The sequence below is a fragment of the Camelus bactrianus genome, chromosome 19 (assembly GCF_048773025.1).
Source record: "Camelus bactrianus isolate YW-2024 breed Bactrian camel chromosome 19, ASM4877302v1, whole genome shotgun sequence".
Taxonomy (NCBI): domain Eukaryota; kingdom Metazoa; phylum Chordata; class Mammalia; order Artiodactyla; family Camelidae; genus Camelus; species Camelus bactrianus.
The window spans coordinates 7588028-7607464 of NC_133557.1; the positions used below are offsets into that span (position 1 = coordinate 7588028).

Below are 19437 nucleotides of genomic sequence, written 5' to 3' on the forward strand. Positions count from 1 at the left end.
AGCCTAGAGTTCAAATTCCTTGGGGTCAGAGAAACAACCTAACCCTGCTGGCCCCCCTCCAAATATAGCCAGTGGCTGAAAAAATTCTAAGTGGCTCCTAAGATTCCTACTACACTGATGTGCACATCCTGTATAATCCCCTACCCTTGAGTGTGGGTGGGCCTGACCTAATCTGATGAGCCCTCTGAAAAAGAGGGTTTAGAAGTAGTCAGAGAGAGTTGAAGTTTCAGCAGATCTATACTTTTTTTGGTCTAAAATTTTTATTTTCAAATGCTATATAAATGGAATCGTGCAGTATGTAAACTTTGAAGGTTTTTTTCCCACTCAGCAAAATTTTTCAGATTCATCCAAGTTGTTTTAACAATAGTTTGTTTCTTTTTATTGCTGAGTATTATTCCATGATGTGCACGAAGCACAGTCTGTTTAACCATTTACCTGTTGAAGAATACTTGCATTGTTTCCAGTTTGGAGCTATTATGAATAAGGCTGCTAAACATTGCTGTACGAGTGCTATAAACACGGGTGTCCAGGTGCTTGTATGAACACCAGTTTTCAGCTCTCTGGGATAAATGCCCAGGAGTGCAACTGCTGGGTTGTATAGTAGGTGCAAGTTTAGTTTTATAAGAAAATGTCAAACTATTTTCCAGAGTGGCTGTGCCATCTCACTCTCCTATCGGCAACGTATACATGATCCAATTTCTCTGCATTCTCTCTAACATTTGGTGTTATCACTACTTTCTATCACTATTTTTAATTATAGCCATTCTGATATGTGTGTAGGGATATCTCATTGTGGTTTTAATTTGCATTTTTTGATGGCTTTAGTGCTGAACATCTTTCATGTAGTTATTTGCCACATGTATCTCCTCTTTGGTGAAATGTCCCTTCATTCTTTTGTCCATTTTCTAATCACATAATTTACTTTTTAATGTTGAATTTTGAGAGCTCTTCTTATATTCTAGATACAAGCCCTATGTTAGAAATATTTTTTGCAAATATTTTCTTTTGCAGGTTTTTTTATTCTTTTACCAGGGCCTTCCACCGAGCAAAAGCTTTCGATTTTGATGTGGTCCAATTTATTAACTTTTTTTGTAAGTCATGTTTTTGTGTCAAGGATGAAAATCTTTGCCTAGCTTTAGGATACAAGGATTTTCCCCTATTTTTTTCCTGAAAGTATTATAGTTTTACATTTTACATTTAAATATGTGACCCACATTGAGTTAATTTTTTTAATTGAAGTATAGTCAGTTTACAATGTTATAACAATTTCTGGTGTACATCATAATGTATCAGTCATACATCTACATACATATATTCCCTTTTCATATTCTTTTTCATTATAGGTTACTATGAGATACTGAATATAATTCCCTGTGTAGAAACTTGTTGTTTATCTATTTTATATATAGTAGTTAGTATCTGCAAATCTTGAACTCCCAATTTATCCCTTCCCACCCCCTTTCTTCCTAGTAGCTGTAAGTTTGTATTCTGTCTGTGAATCTGTTTGTTTTGTAGATGAGTTCATTGGTGTCTTTTTTTTAGATTCCACATATAAGTGATATCATATGATATTTTTCTTTCTTTCTGGCTTACTTCACTTAGAATGACAATCTCCAGGTTCATCCATGTTGCTGCAAATGGCATTATTTTATTCTTTTTTAATTCTGAGTAGTATTCCATTGTATAAATATACCACAGCTTCTTTATCCAGTCAACTGTTGATGGACATTAAGGTTGTTTCCATGTCTTGGCTATTATAAATAGTGCTGCTATGAACATTGGGGTGTATGTATCTTTTCAAATTAGAGTTCCCTCTGGGATATATGCTCAGAAGTGGGATTGCTGGATCATATGTAAGTTTATTTTTAGTTTTTTGAGGAGTTTCCATACCATTTTCCATAATGGCTATACCAAACTACATTCCCATCAACAGTGTAGGATTCACTTTTTTCCACATCTTCTCCAGCATTTATCATTTGTGGACTTTTTTAATGATGTCCATTCTGATTGGTTTGAGGTGACAGACATTTCACTGCAGGTTTTTTTTTTTCACTGCAGTTTTCATTTGTATTTCTCTGATAATTAGCGATATTGAGCATTTTTTCATGTGCCTATTGGCCATTTGTATATCTTCATTGGAGAATTGTTTGTTTAGGTCTTCTGCCCATTTTTGGATTGGATTGTCTGGTGTGTTTTGTTTTTGTTGTTGTTGTTGTTGTTATTAAGTTGTATGAGCTGTTTTTATATTCTGGAAATTAAGCTCTTGTCAGTTGCACCATTTACAAATATTTTCTCCCATTCCGTAGGTTGTCTTTTTGTTTTGTTTACAGTTTCCTTTGCTGTGCAAAAGCTTATAAGTTTAATTAGGTCCCATCTGTTTATTTTTGCTTGTATTTCTACGGCCTGGGTAGACTGCCCTAGGAGAACATTGCTAAGATTTATGTTAGAGAATGTTTTGCCTATGCTTTCTTCTAGGAGGTTTATAGTGTCTTGTCTTATGCTTAAGTCTTTAAGCCATTTTGAGTTTATTTTTGTGTATGGTGTGAGGGAATGTTCTAACTTCACTGATTTACATGTGGCTGTCCAGTTTTCCCATCACCACTTGCTGAAGAGACTCTCTTTTTCCCATTGTATATTCTTACCTCCTTTCACACTGAGTTAATTTTTGTGTGAGATAAGAGGTTTAGGTCAAAGTTCACTTATCTGCCTATGGTTGTCCAACTGTTCTAGCTGTATTTGTTGAAAAGTCTATCCTTTCTCCATTGAACTGACTTTCTTCTTCTATCAAAAATCAGTTGGACGTATTTACACGGTTCTATTTCTGGGTTCTTCATTCTGTTCCACTGATCTATGTGTCTATCCCTCCACCAATATCCACAATGCCTTGATTACTACAGCTCAACAGTAAATCTTAACATTTCACACAGTGATTCCTCCCACTTTATTCCTCTTTTTCAAAACTGGTATTGCTATTCTAGAATCTTTGCCTTTTCATATAAATATTAGAATAAGCTCCTCTATGTCTATAAAAAACCTTGCTGTGTTTTTTTCAACTTTTAAAAATTGGGGTAAGTATATATTAAGATAAAATTTTATCATTTTAACCATTTTTAAATATTTGATTCAATACACTTAAGCATAGATGCTGCAAAGATTAGATAAGAGGACAGTGTGAACAACTTTGTGTCAAAACATTTGAAAGCATACAAAATAAATCAATATTTAGAAAAAAGTATTTTAAGTGACTCAAATAGAGAAGATCCAAAATATCCTATACCTATTAAAGAAGTTGAATCAGCAGCTAAAAAAAACAACAAAAAAAAGAAAAAACCACCTCTAAATATAAAACACCAGAATCAAATGATTTTATGAAGGATCACAAGTATTCAAGGTTCATATAATTCTAATCTTACATAATCTCTTTCAGAAATGAGAAAGAGAGAAAACTCCTCAATTTATAATGAAAAGTTACTTCAACTTTGATATAAAAAGCGTAACAAGGACAAGAAAGGAAAATTACCAGACATTCTCACTCATGAAATAGACTCAAAAGTCTAACCAAAATATTAGCAAACTGAATTCAGCAATGAATAAAACACACAAATAAAAAAAATAATGTATCATGCCAAGTCAGGTTTATCCCAGGAATGCAATTTCCAGGGTCCTGGGTCATGCAATAGGTGGTACCATTTACTAGAAAGGAGGCACAGGGTTTGGGGCTAAGATCACAAGAATGACTCCCTGAGTGCAGGGAGCTTCTGAATGTCCAGGTAAAGTAGCTAAGCAGCACCCAAGAACACTGGTCTGGAGCTCAAGTATAAGCAGGGCTGGAGACAGAGTACTGAGAGTCACCAGTACAGAAGTAGTGCCATGTCTTACAAGTGGGATAAAGACAGGGACCATGGCCTGAATCCCAGACAATCCCAATGTCTAAGGAACGAGATTCCCTGAAAAGATAGGTCAGAGAATCAGGGAAAGAAAGGACCAGGAAGGAAAAAAAAAAAAAAAAAAGGTGACTCAAATCATGCAATGAGAAGGAGAAGGGGACAGAAGAATTCAGTCACTGGAGTCCACCATGACAGGGAGCTTCAGGACATGGTGAGGGATGACGGCTCACTGTTGTGGGGTGCTGGGTGAATGGTAAGAGGAAACAGAAACAGGGAGTGTGGTCAGTGCTTCCAAGAAGGCTGGCTGGGGAGGGAAGGAGAGAGTATGCAAGAACAAAGGGAGGAGTAGAGTAGAGGATACAAAAATCTGCAGACCATCCAGACAGAAAAAGGAAAAAAGGGTGATGAGAAAAATACAACACACAGCCTGTCCCTCACATTCCAGAAGGGAAAAGATTGACTGTTCCTTAGTTACAATCCCAAGGCATTAACTATCACATAACTATCAGAACTAGATTTCAAACCCATCCTAACTGATCAGTGATGACTTGCTTCACTTGATTATGTTACTGAAAGTTGGCAGAGTCCCAGTCCAGTGATCACACTTCCATGGCTAAAGGTGAACCAGTCCCTGAAAAGTCCACCCATCCTGGAACTCCACATTTACCCAAAATGAAGGGGGGTAAAGCAGAAAGTACTGAGGCAAGGCCTCAAAGACACAGTGGCAGATAATTATAAAGAGCACAAATGGGGCCGTGGGTCTTGGATAAGAGAGACTGCACTGGTCTCTTGGGAACAGAAAAAAGGAGCAGGCTGATAGCAGCAGTGGCTGCAGCAGGCAACGTGAACCCTTAGACGTACCCTTTCAGGTCACACGCACAAAGACTCTGAGACGTGGAGCAAGACTTGAGTTGTACAGGAGCAAGCCGGGACTCAAACTCATGTCTGTCTGACCACAAGGCCTAAACTCCCGACTGCCACCGACCCCATGCCCCTATTACCTTCCACCCTGTCTCCTTTTAAACTCTGATAGCGTTTTGGGGATCTTTTCATACAGCACTTTCCACACCACAGCTTTCACTGGTGATACTTGTGTTTGATTCATTCATAACTCACTCCAGAATTCAAACTTTTTGCGTAGCTCTACAGGTTTTTATGTGGCAAGTGCTCAATGAAGAAACAAATATAGCTGTAATTGTCAAAACTGTTACATGCTGACTTTCAAAAGTGCTTATAAATTTCCTTCATAAGTGATTTAAGCCAGCCTCACTACAGTTTTCTTTACGTATGTGCTCAAAACTCATTTACCACAGATATTACAAAGGTAAAGCAATATTAACACTGTACTTCTCATTCACTGCCAGTTATAGATTAGTGAATTTAGTCTCCACTACAGAGATTTCACCATCTTTGCAAGTATGAGCCTAACAAGCACTTCTTACCTGAATTTTGATGGGCCACGTGAAATTACTGACATAAACAAAGAAAGTGATGTTTGGGTGGTTGCGAAAATCAAACTTCTCATTAGAGAAGCTGTCTTTGTACTCCTTAATGTTGGTTTTTGAAACAACAGGCATCTCTTCTCCAGCTTGGGTTCCAGCTGTTAGGAAGAAAAGAATGAAACAGAAAAGACCCCCCTTTTTTTTTGGACCGAATCTGCCCTAATAATTACGATAATAGTTAGCATTTATTAAGCACTATGTTCCAGGAACAGCCTTTAAGAGCTCCATCTCATTTAGTTCTAACAACCACCTTCCTATTATCCTCATTTACACATCAGGAAACTTAGGTTCAGGAAAATTAAGTAACTTGGCTCAGGTCACACAACCAGGAAGAAGTGGAGTTGAGATCTGAAGCTGGGTGCACTGATACATAAGCCTGTGCCCTTAACCAAAATGGTTTTACCAGGAACCCCTACAACTTCCCCCATGGAAACAGGCTACATGTGGCTGTGACAACACAGATGCCATTAGAATCCTATTCACAAGAAATGGCATTCACTCTGCCCACAACACTTCACTTGCTTTTCATTTCCTCCTTACTCATGTTTGGCAGAGCTCCAGATCCCCCACACCAGGGACATGGATCCAGCCCTCACTTCCTAGCCAGCAGTGACCTCAAGTCTCAACAGTAGCAGGGAGGGAGGCACTCTAGGGGGTCACTCAGTCCCTTCTGCTACCAGCTACACTGAATTTAAACACCCCCCATCTGATATAAACCCATCCTACCCCTAGACAGTCCTTCAACATTCCATTGTGTCCCTCAACCAGGAATTCTAGTGTCTGTAAACATTCCTGAAATAGGCTTTTCCCATGTCTGAGTTAAAGCCTGGGACTGAAGTCCAGACTGGTGAGACCATCATTGCAAATCAATCACATACTTAGGGATGCTGCCTTTTTCCAAACAAAGGCTCCAATAACTCGGACTTTTTCTTAAAGGTCTCTCCTCACTGCAAGTTTCTGAACCTTTTCTGAATTCTACACAATCTTTTAAGACATGATAAACACAAAATGATGTGCAAAGGTAATGTTTTTATTTTGTTTCAGTATAACTGGTTGTGTTTTGAACAAAAAACAGTAATAAAGATGATGAAACACAGTTACCACTCAATGAGAATTTACCATGTTTCTAGCACTACACTGAGTTCTTCATTTATTATCTCATTTAATCCTCAGAACATTCTACACAGATAGGTGTTTTTAATCATCTCATTTCATCCACAAGGAGACTGGCTCAGAAAGCATGGTGCTAATAAGTACCACGTAGAATTCAAATCCACGTCTGCTGAGCTACATTCTTACCCACTATATTGGGGCCATTCTTTCTTTCTTTAGTAGATTTTCTACCCAGTAGATCCTATTTAGTGAATCATAGCAAGACAAACAAGATGGCAAAACCTGTGCTCTTAGAGCTTGATTTAATTCCCAAAGTACATTTTCCCTTGTACCCACCAAAATCTCATTCTAATAAAAATGTTTCCATCTCTTGAGACTGAGTCACCTGCATTTTTCACTTCTGGAGCACGGATGGGGACGATGATGGCAGTGCTGGAGCCACGGTATTAATGGTGGTAGGAGAGCAGGGGTAGTGAGCACACACTGATCCTAAGACCATGGCAGGCACTGACAGCTATAGCTTAATTTAATCTACACAGTAACTCCAGGAGATAAATATTATTATCTTCTCTTTAAGATGAATAACCCCTAAGGGTCTAGAGATAGGTTTTAGACACTTGCTCAAGGTCTCCCAGCTAAGTGGCAAAGGTGGGTTTCAAACCCATCTGTCTGTCTCCAGAGCCTCCTTTCTCAACTCCTTCTCATCTGTTACCTCTACTTGGAAGGTCTTCTCTAGGTCTGTCTTTACCTGAGAAGCTGGGGGCCCAGGTGATGTTGAGGTTGAAGTTTTTGGAGGCATTGATGAACATGTCCAAATCCCTGTTTTGCTGGTGAGAAATACAAATAATTAGAAAATTAATTATAACAGTTTCCTGATTTTAAAATAAAGCAGTAATTATTTTACTATTCTTAACTTCCTTAATAATAAAAAATACACTTTCATGTCTTAAGAAAAACTCACGGATTACAGGAGAATTAGTAAAATTTCTAACCAATTCTCCTTAACATAAGCAATATGTCCCAAGTAAATTTCATTTCCCTCCCATAAAAGTATACGGGATTTAATGCTTAATCAAATGCCTAAATCCATGAAAAAATATCTTTTAAAAACACCCTTCCCAGAGCACAATGACCTATATCCTGTGACCTATGTTAGGGGGATAAGCCTCCTGAGGGTCCTCTGGGCAGCCCTTTCCATACATCTGGAGAGTAAAACACTTGATCAAGTGCCCCAATTTATATTTATTTACAAATTAAACCTATGTACTTGTGAACCCATAGATTATATACAGTGCAGAGTTCTCCAAAATGGAATTTTTTTTTTAAAAAAGCACATAAAGCTGAAATAAACTGAAAAACTTTTGTCTTCATTCATGATTTAACAACATTTTTCTCTCACTAAAAAGATTGTTTGAATAAAACAGAATATGCTTTATTACCTTTGAAAACTCTATATAACCACTTAGAGATACAGCAATTTGAAGAGCTAGTTTAATACATTCTGACTTGTGGTTTTAATGACTGAAAAAGGTATCTCTGAGAAATGTGTTGTGCCAGCTGAAAGAAGAGCACTGTCAGCTATGCTGGGTAAATTAAAATCATAATACTAACTTTTTGTTTTCACTGTAATTTGGCTAATTAATCTCTTTCTTGGGGTCCAAGAATTGTTTTTTCGAATAATTCAGATACTGTATTTTATATTTTTGGATCTAATCCTGCTGAGATTCTTCATTTTTGAAAGACTTTAAAACAGGTTAGAAAATTAAGATTTTCCAGGGTGGTATTTTGATAGTTCTTATAGCACAAAAATTACAAAAACGGGAGCATTTCCAAATAACCATTTTCAAAATGTGGTCTCCAAACCAGAAGTTTCTCTCACAAAGCAGTTACCTTCTTATTTATTGATAAAATCCTACCTTGAGCTGAAGGGCCAGCTCAAGTGTTTATTTATTTTTTAATATTTGCTGGCAGCACATTACTAACAATTACTTCTTCCCACGGAAAGAATTAATAAACTTGAAATCCTTGTGTTTTTGTAAAAGACAAGATGCATACATTGGATAATTGTATTAAATATTCTGTCATAAGAGAAACAAGGCAGTTAAGTAAATTTCCTGTATAGTACTTTTGCTATAACCATATTCTAAAATTTTTAAAGACTTTCGGTCAACACAGCCACTGAAATGACATATCAACAGTTTTTCCACAAACTATTTTCACTGAAAGTCACTTATTATTTTTACTTAAAAAGCTATTCACTCATGAGAGTGTATCTTCTCAAGTACATCTCTTCTTAATTTTATCATTGAAGTGGAATATGAAAAACAAATCTTACTTTAATTGTAAATATTCCACACTGTGGATCTTGTTTTACAACTGGTTTACTTATTTCTTAAATTTAGCAGTGCTTGCTGATAACATTTGTTAATGAAGGAATACACTTCGGCTTGTTACCATATTGTTTTCCACGTATTATTTGTTACATTTATTGTGACAAGAATTTTGTAATGGCAAATGGTTTGTGTATATTGATAAGAAATAAGAAACCTCCAAGGAGGCTCCCAAACAATTTTCAAGTTTAGTAAAGTTTCACTATGTACCAGAGTAGGGAATGAATAACTTTGTATTTCAATGAAGAAATCATACACGTGTGTCTTCATGTTATAGATGCTTCACTTTTAGATGTCATGCTGTGTTGGCTCTCTTCTGCTGCTAGGTAATACCTTGTGGCAGACTGGGGTTTACCATTAACAACAGTAGATATAAAAACACATTTCAAATAGTTATCGAAACAATTTCAATTATTTCTGGCCAAGTTCTTATTGGACAGCTAAGCGTGTGCTGTTTTTGCCACTTAATGAGACTAAGAACACATTCTAGGAACAGAAGTGTCACCTCTGCCACCTTCCTTGCATCACTGGTATTAATTTCCATTTTGAGAGAGTAAATCTGGGCTCTGTCACTGCCCCCCTGACACAGCAGTTCCCCTTGCAATCTCCTCCACTTTCCTGTTTGGGGCTGTGATGGGCTGATGGGCAAACCAAGTATGTGTGGAGTCAATGTCACTCTGTGTATCAGACCCTGGTAAATCTAAACAACATTGTTCTTACCTTTTAGATAAAAAGGAGGATAAATGTAGATTAACATTTCTTTCCTGTACCTCTAAACATCATCCTGTGTACTCCACTCTGGAGACCACTGCTAAGGCAGTGCTTCTATCCATAATAATCAAGAAAAAAAATTCACACTAATTCAAAACAAAGTAGGAAGATTTTTAAATCTTACTTCATCAGGTGTAGCCACAAAATTGATGGCTGTGTAATAGCGGTCATCTTCCTGGGATAGGCTAAAGGTGAACTGATAGTCAATAAGAAGAGTATCTATGGAAAGAAAGAAATGTGTATTTAAAAACTGAAATAAAACAGAATAAGTCTCTAGAGATACAGATTGATTTTTCTCATAAATATTCAACAGCCAGGACAGCACTACTGACAAAGGAATCAAGTCTGCGGGCAATATCATTTTGTTTGAATTAACCTACCAAAAACTTTTTGTATCATGACCCTGGTTGAGATTTTTAGGCTCCAACCTAACTCACCTACAAATATTAACTGAGTATGCTAGGTTTTGCTTAAAGATACAAAGTTATAAATTAATCGTAAGACTCCATGTAAAAATGGTTGACTCCAGGTCTGGGCAAGGACTATGTGCCTCAGACTCAGAGTAAATATATGCCTCAGTTATTTTATTCTAGAAAGCAAGAAAGTGTTCAAAGGCTAATGTAATGTGGCAAAAGAACACAGCTTGAAAAAGAGCCTTCTGTCCAAAGATGGTATAATTTAATTCTAAGAAGTACTACACAATTCAACAACCGGATTTAAAAATTGGCAAAAGACTTGAATAGACATTTCTCCAAAGGAGATATGCAAATAGCCAATAAGCACATGAAAAAATGCTCAGCATCAGAAATCATTAGGGAAATGCAAATCAAAACCACAATGAGGTACCGTATCACTTGTAGTAAAATGGCTACTAACAAAAAAACTTGGTGAGGATGTGGAGAAACTGGAACCCTTGCACACTGCTGTTGAGAATGTAAAATGGTGCAGCCACTGTGGAAAACAGTATAGCAGTTCCTTCAAAAAATTAAAAATAGAATTACCAAATGATCCAGCAATTCCACTTCTGAGTATATACCCAAAAGAACTGAAAGTAGGATCCTGAAGGGCCATTTGTACAATCATGTTTGTAACCGCCAAATAGATCATAGCTATTATTTACAACAGTCAAAAGGTAGAAGCAGCCCATGTCCATCAACTGATGAACAGATAAACAAAATGTGGTACATACATACAATGGAATATTACTCAGCATTAAAGAGAAAGGAAATTCTGACATATTACAACATGAACGAACCTTGAGGACGTTATGCTAAATGAAATAAGCCAATCACAAAAAGACAAATACTGTATGATTCCACTTTTACGAGGTACCTAGAATAGTCTAATTCATGAAGAAAGCAGAATAGTGGCTGCCAGGGGGAAGAGGGAATGGCAAGTTGTTGGCAAGTTTGTTTTTAACTGTTTAAGAAATTGCCAAATGATTTTCCCAAGTGGAAAACCATTTTATATTCTCCCAAAAAGTTTATAAGGGCTTCAGTTTCTCCACATCATTGCTAAAACTTGGTATTAGCTTTATTTTTCAAGACAGAGAAATATATTATAATGTATCCAATTACAAAAAAATTAATTGATGTGGTTTCAGACTCCACACTGTTAACTAACCTTTAAGAAATGACCAGTTGTTTGGTTTTAGTATGGTATCAAGGGACAATATCTAAATCTAAAAAGGTTACTCAAACACCCTATCCTTTTCCAACTATCTGTCTGGTGAGGCCAGATTTTTTTCACATACTTTAAACAGAAATATACAGCAAGAGATTGAAAGCAGAAGGAGATATGAGAATCCAGTTGTCTTTTATTAAGCATGGTATCAGCTTTTTAAAAAATTTTTTAGATTTTATTTTTGTTTTCTTTTTTATTGAAGTGCAGTTGATTTACAATGTTGTGTTAGTTTCAGGTGTAGAGCAAAGTGATTCAGTTTACATATATATGTGTGTATATATAAACATATATATCCTTTTTCAGATTCTTTTCCATTATAGGTTACTACAAGATATTGAATATAGCTTCCTGTGCTATATAGTAGGTCCTTGCTGTTATCTGTTTTACATACAGTAGTGTGTATCTGCTAATCCCAAACTCCTAATTTATGCCCCCCAACCCCACCCTCTCACCCCCAGCATTGGCTTTTGATTCTAGTCATTTTAGGGTGTATGTCACTGTAGTTTTAATACACATATCCCAAATGTCTAATGCTACCCATTTTTTTCATGTGCTTATTGGTAATTCGTGTAAGAATTGCCAGGTGTAAGAATTCTTCATGTACTCTGAATCAAAGCTATGCTTTGTAAACATTTTCTGTGTCTGTGGCTTGTTTTTTTTTTTAAAAACAAGTTTTAAATTTGGTAAATCCCAATAGACAACTTTTTCTTTTATGAATTGTTCTTTTGGAATTACAGCTAAGGTACATAAGATCATGAAGTACCTCTTGTTTTTCTAGAAAAAACACACTTACAGGTTCTAGCTGGACATGAATTTTGAGGGGACGCTATTTAACTCAGAAAAGCTGGTTTGTAATTATAATAGAATGCCAAAACATTAGCTCCTTTTTCTCCAGTTCCATAATCTGTCCTACTACGTGGATTCTCTGACAGGAAGAAAATGCATTTACCCATCCAGGTCTGGTCCTGGTCACCTTGCCGATATACCTTTCACTGTAAGTTAGACATTACTTTATTTTACATATTAGTTTCTAAAGAGGTGGTTAACACAAGTCAGTTTCAGAGGGAATGATAACTTCAACTACATTTTAAGGGTTGTTTTTGATCTATACTAAAATATGAAATATGATGACCCCAACCAAGTAATGGCAAATGAAAGGTTTCAAAAGAATATAAACAAGGAAAGGCAGAGATGTCTACTTCTGTATTCTTCCCTGATATCTGCTATGAAAATACTGATATAAACCACAACCAGAATTAAAGCAGCTTAAAATAGTGTTCATCTATGTATTAAACCTAATAGAATGTAACACAGCAAATTAGGGGACACATCCACCAGTGTTCATTATATTCCTGCAGCACTTACCATTCTCAAACCATATTAAAGAAAACAATGAAGTTGTACTGAGCTACTTTGCTTCTAGACAAAGAAGAATTGCAAAAACACTTACAATAACATGTTCCTTTGAGAGGGTTTCCCTGGTATCGATTTTCTACCTCACATCTAGGGGGGAAAATGAAGATTATTTTCTATTGTTACATAAAATAGAATCTATATTCATTTCAAAATCGAGCAGCTTCTTTTATAAAAGCTACAGTGTTTGAGTCAGTACAATTACATTCTTCACTGTTACTCAAATCAGGTAGACAAACAAGACTTTGCATTCATCTTCAATGCTGACTGCCTAGCAGTTCACACCACCAGCAGCCGATAAACATTTGCCAAAGCACGAGATACATCCAAATACAGTAAAATTCAGATCCTATTTATTATCTTGAAAAACACATTTTCACTTTTGTATGGACTAAATATTCTTCTAAAAGTGCTTAAAACATTTTTCAAATTGATTTCCCTGTGGTTAGTTACTAAAAAAGTAGTGAGTTTTTATCCATCTTGGAATGTGTGGGTGTGGATGAGACTCTGACAAAGCAAACTGTTTAGACTGTGCCAAAAGATGTAAGTGGCGGCTGAGTGGAAGAATGGCTATCTTACAGTATGTGCTTTTTCACGAGGGCCACCCAGCTCTCTGACTGTTTTTACTACAGTAAAATCAGAGCTGCTAATGGGGGGGAAAAACATTTTTCATATGTTCATTTCTCACTTTTCCTACTCTCTCTGGATAAATTGATCTCAAGTCTCTTCTTGAGAGAATGAATAAAACGAGTATGTTTTACGAGGTTTTCTGGTGAGGCAGAGAAAAATTGGGGAACAATCTCTCTTGTTTCAACTCATGAGGACACTCACAACAATTGTCACCAGTCTCACTACTGATGCATGGGGAAACTGAAACTTGCCTCAAGAGCTCCCTGCTCAGGGGAGGCACAGCCAGGGCTGAAACCCCATACCTGCCTGATGCTGTCTGCATCCTCATGGATGGGGACCTCAAACTCTTCCCTGGAAGGTGTCTGACTTACTTCACCAAGGAAGATGCTAGAACATGGAGGGATGTGTCAAAGGCAAGAGGATCAATCACCTTTACTGTTAGACAACCAAAATGCCAAATAAAATCCCGTCTTGGAATACCAGCTCTTCCAACTCTGTCTTTTAGGAAAATCTCCTGACATGACAAAACTCAAGTAGTTGTTGAAGTTAAAAGACTAATTCAAGTCAGCAATCCAGGAAATGTTGGTGTCACTCAAACATAAAAATGTGAATTAAAGAGGCGTGAAGGAATTACCGCTAAACTGATGACCTCCTCAGTATGGAGGGTTACTAAATTAGACCCATCAGAAGAAGAAAGGGCAAAATTTCTACTCAGTCAACCTGGAGGTCCCTCAGAGCTCATGGAAACAAGGCACAGGGAAGAGGGAGGCTCTTGGGGTTCAGGCAGCTTCAAGGCCCTGCGGCCCTCCCTGGTGAGGTGTGGCCTGTGGCAGGAGTCCCGGGAGTGTGGTACTCACAGCTGGCACTCGTCCCCCTTGACGCCCTTTGTGGTGCAGAAGCACTTGCCCGTGTTGGTATTGCACAGCGATGCATGCCCATTACACCTGCATGCTGGGGAGGAGGAAAGGGAACAGAGGATCACATCTGGGTTAAAAGATTACCACTATCAGAGACTTCTCCTAAAACTAATAATTTTATCTGAATTGGATTCAATAGGAAAGCCAGGTTAAAACAAAAGCATTTATTTAGTGGGTAAGACTCTTGTTTTTCAGCTAGTAATTTATCTCAAATAATGTCAAGGCAACATTAAAGGTGACACAGTCACAGGCCAGGAGAAAGAGAATGCGTGTTAACTGCCATCTGAGGCCTTTGCTCTTTTGATTTTTGCAACAGACTGTTCTTCACTGTCACGATTCTTTCATCCATTCAATAAACATTTCTGAAGCATCTCCACTGTGGGCACACAGACACAGTCCTTGTCCCCATGGAGACGCTCTGAGTGGTGACTGCCCTCTAGGGGAGGGCTGGTCTGGCTAAGCTCTGCCTCAGCTGAGGTGCCTTCCCTACAATGGCCACATTTCAAATCACACCAGGGCTCAGAGCTGGGGCAGGATTCCAGTGGCAGGTCAGTGTTTCAGAGACACTCAGGGACACACCACCCTTGCCTGCTGTCTTCTTAGCCTTCATTGCAAATGACTCGAGTCATCTCCCTCCTCCAGCCATCAACACGTCCCCACAGTCTTTCACTCAACACATGGTGTGAGCTGTGACACATTTATACTCCAGCTGAAATAAATGAGTCCTTTTGCTCAACATCTTTTCACTCATAACCTGTTTTTCAGTGAATAAATTAAAAGTATTAGGCTGGAGATAGGTGTACTTTTAAAATAAACCCTGTGGAGAAAAAAAAATCACCCCAAGACACCTATAAATAGAATAGTGCAGTGGTTAAGAGACTTTATGTGAAGTGAGGAACACGAAGGTTTGGCTCTAAGCTCTGCTGAGGATGCAGAGAGGTGCAGGGTATTAGCAAAAGTAAAAGGCCTGAAGTCATTCTGACTGGGTTTGAATCCAGGCCCCTCTGCTTAGCTCTCCTGTAATTTTGAGCATGCTACTTAACATGTCTAAGTCAGCTTCCTAATCCATGTAATGGAGATAATAATAACAAAGCCTATCTTGTAGGATTGCTGGGAGGATTAAGTGAGATAATACATTAATAAAACATGGTTAAGCATTCAAAAATCATGGCTATTACCTGTAACTTAAGGGCTATACAACTCTAAGGAGAAAACATTAAAGACTTGGTATCTTAAATACCACTCATGGTATTTTTAAAACATGCTTTCTCTTATGGATTGTGACTGAAAAACAAAGCCAGCTCTAAGTTCTGAACAACTGATTCAGGCCCCTCAAATGGCACAGAGGATGTAATTTTTCTAAGATGACAGCTACAGATACGGGAATGATGGCATCTGGAGGCACGACCATGCCCAGGAGTTAAAGTCATGTCCTGGATGTGGTCCTCAGTGTGACCAACTCTCACAGTGAGACCTTGGGCAGGTTACTTAATCTTGGGGATAACAAAAGCAACTACGTCTCAGGTGGTTGCTAGCACAATGCCTTGTACACACTCACCACTCAGTAATGTCAGACACTCTGACTACTATTTAATGGATGAAATCTATTAACAAGGAGTGAAAGAGTATTTTTAGAATACCTTTTAATCTGAGCAAGAAATTTTATATGAGTGGTGAGAAAGAATATTAGAAGAGTAATAATAATCGCTCACATCTACTGAGTACTGACTACCTGTCATGTGCTGTGCTGACTGCTTTCATTTCAACAACCAACCTATTATCTCCATTTTACAGATGAGGAAACTGAACCCCAGAGAGATTAAGGGATATTCTGCTAGGATGCTAGCTCTCTCCTGGCTGCTTGGGATCAGATTCTCAAGGGCCATGCTAAGGGGTTTGGAGGTGGGATTTGGGGAGTAGGCAGAGATTTTCCTTTCTTAGTTACTTTCCTACTCAGATCTGAAGGATCTTTCCACTGGAAACGAGAACAAACCACAAAGTACTTTATTGGTATCATCTGTCATTTAAAAAAATATAATTTGAGTCCTGAAAATAAAGTGTCCTACTGCTTACAGGAATCTATTTCACAGGTATGGGGAAACAAGGGACTATTTAAATCTTTACAAATACTAGAAGTACTGAGGAATCCTGCTCCTGGTTAAAAACCTATGTGTGATTTTTGAGGCTCAACCACAGACAAGGACAAAGGCTTTCCCTGGTGGGTCTCAAGGGAAAGCTGCCCTCCAGCCTGGGTGGAAGTCTCTGGGGGGGAGCTGAATCAAGGTCTCGGGCCCCCTGACCAGCCACACTTCTTCACATATTTGCATCCTTAGCTCAGGACCCTTCATTCCCAGGTCTCTTTATCTGAGGCCTTGGGCAGAGGCCTTCTTCAAGCACCTCTGCTGAGCCACCTTGTGGAGGAGAGGGGAACCCTGAAGACGCTTTCCCCACCCCCAGTCCTGGGTACCTTTCCACTCCTAGCCCTTTCTCTTCCCCCTCCCTCCCCACCCCTGGGGGCCATAAAAGGTTTTTGCTGGGCCTTTGTTCAGGGCTCCCTTCACAGTGAGCTGATCCCTGATCCACCTGCTGCTCAACCAGCCACAATTCCAGGAGGGCAAATGCAACAAGGAGAGTCAGTGCTTTCTCCAGTTTAAAGCCTCTTGCTTACATCATCACAGTAAGTGATTAAAGGCTTAACACCTTCATTTCTGACTTTTTGCTTACACTTGGCAGCTCTGTTCACTCTCTCCCAGCTCAGCTGACCTCCTGACAAGTAGAATTTAAGGAATGCAGTATCCAAAACCAAGTGGCTTTCTCCCTCCAAGATATTCAGGTCAAACAGAGACATTGTGTTCCGCCTGGTTTGCAATCAGTAACCCTGAAAAATGTGACTTACGTTGACATTTTCCCCCATTGGTGGGATCACCATAGAAGCCAGATATGCAGGTCTCACAGTGCTTGCCCGTGGTCAGGTTCTCACACTTTTCACAGATACTCTGATTGATGCATTTGCTGTGGCCATTGCACTGACAAGCTGAAAGAAGGAATTGTCCCATGGTAGAACTGGGTGGACTGAGTTCCACAAGATTTACTTGCAACTATCTGTTTTAGTTCCTTATTGCCTCTAAATACAAAATCATCAAAACTACTAAAAACCAGTTTGAGAAATAAGATCGAAACATCAAAAAAGAACTAGTTCAGGAAAATCAGAAATAGATCACAAGGTGAAAGTCTGTAGCCATTAAAAAAAAGTTTTGTTGTTATTCACTATAAAAATAATATGTTCATGATAGTAAATTTGAAAAATACAAGGAAGGGGAAAAGATCATATACAATTCCACCACCCAGAGATCACTGTCCACATCTGGAATCTTTCCTTCCAGTAATTTTTCTATAGTTTTACACAGTTGTGCACATATTAATATTCAATTTTGATTTTTTAAATATAGATCACAATTATTTTACATTATTTTCTCTATCTTAAGCAAAACTTGAAATGCAAAATGATTTCTATGAATCATAACAGTCATTTAACCACTCCTTTACATTCTGATATTGTTTGCTTTCAATTTTTCATTTTTAGAAAAACACCATGCTTATATATAAACATTTCCATAAATGGAATTGCTAAGACTCCTGATGTATATAGACTTTACAAACAGAAAGGCATATGAAGCCTGGACCTCTCAGGACTGCTCAGGACAGCTGTGCACTGTAGACTCCATGTGGGGCCACTCACTTAGCACATAACTTGTAAGCAGACCTGCCTTTTTTTCTCCTTCGCTCCACTGAGATATAATTGACATATTATGTTGTGTAAATTTAAAGTGTACAACGTTTTGCTCTGATACACTTACATACTGCAAAATGATGACCACCATAGCTTTGGCTAACACCAGCATCATGTCACATAATTACCATTTCTTTTTTGTGGTGAAACATTTAAGATCTATTCTTAAGCAACTTCTGTGGATCTGTCTGGGTTGATCAATGTGATACAGCCTCTGCCTTTGCAGTTTTTGATGGCCTTGCACCTGTTCTGTTTCTCCACCCATTTTCTATCCCACCCATGTAGGTATCTGAGTTGCAATAAGCCTGCCAGAGGGACTGTCCCTCCTAGAGGGGACTGCCAAAGTGACTAGATGCACTCCACCAAATGACACCAGAAAATCCAGCAGAGGTTGGGAGCTGGAGCAGGCCTCAGGAGAGTAGTGACAACGGGAAGTACCTCATGACCTGCTCTGCCTGCTCAACAGCTGGCCGAGGTATTTGTCAAGGTGTTACAGGAGGAAAGGACCATTCCGCGGGGCGGGCAAAGGAGGAAGGCTGGGGCCGAAAGAAAAAATTAGGGCAATGCCCCAGCTATCTTCAGGTTGCCATAACACCCCAAGGTGGGGGGGCACTTGGCACAATCATGAATATGCCAAATGCATCCGGGCACCTGGTCTGTTGCTCCCTGCTTCCTCCACTGTGGGAGGAATGCTGAATAAGAATAATATACTTTGTACAGTGAATTTAACAAAATAAGTGGAAGATACATACATTGAAGACTATAAAACATTGCTGAAAAAAAATAAAGAACTAAAGAAACAGAAAGACATTCCATGTTTATAAACTGGAAGGCTTAATCTTGTTAAGATGGTAATACACTCCCAATTGGTCTACAGATTCAGTATAATCTCTATCAAGTATCAGCTGGCTTTTTGAGGTTGTTCCTAAAACCGACAAGTTCATTCTAAAATTCCAATGGAAATGCAAGGAATCCAGAACAGGCATGATAATCTAGAAAAATAAGAACAAAGCTAGAGGACTTAGACTTCCTAATTTCAAAACTTTGTACAAAGCTACAGTAATTGAGAAAGTGTGATACTGGCATAAGGACAGACATATAGGTCAGTGGAATAGAAACCAGAGTCTAGAAGTAAGTTCTTATTTTCCACTGATTTTCAACAAATGTGCCCCCAAAGTTCAATGGTTAAAAAAAACCTTTTCAACAAACAGTGCAGGGACAATTCATTAACCACACACACAAGGAGATAAATTTGGACTCCTATCTCACACCATGTACAAAAAATTAACTCAAAATGAATTATGGACCTAAATACAAAGAAATAATTTTATTTCACTTTAA

At 38.3% G+C, this 19437-nt stretch overlaps 1 protein-coding gene across 4 annotated transcripts in view; it reads right to left on the reverse strand.

The window, feature by feature from the left end:
• ATRN (attractin) overlaps positions 1–19437 on the reverse strand; it is a 121929-nt gene that overhangs the window by 34245 nt on the left and 68247 nt on the right. For all 4 annotated transcript variants that reach the window (XM_074346983.1, XM_010972801.3, XM_045508535.2 and 1 more), the window contains exons 19-24: positions 17203–17340; positions 14247–14340; positions 12797–12849; positions 9788–9882; positions 7251–7329; positions 5330–5487 (exon numbers count right to left, since the gene is read on the reverse strand). In XM_074346983.1, the coding sequence (XP_074203084.1) occupies positions 5330–5487; positions 7251–7329; positions 9788–9882; positions 12797–12849; positions 14247–14340; positions 17203–17340 (617 nt within the window). The remainder of the gene's footprint in view (positions 1–5329; positions 5488–7250; positions 7330–9787; positions 9883–12796; positions 12850–14246; positions 14341–17202; positions 17341–19437) is intronic.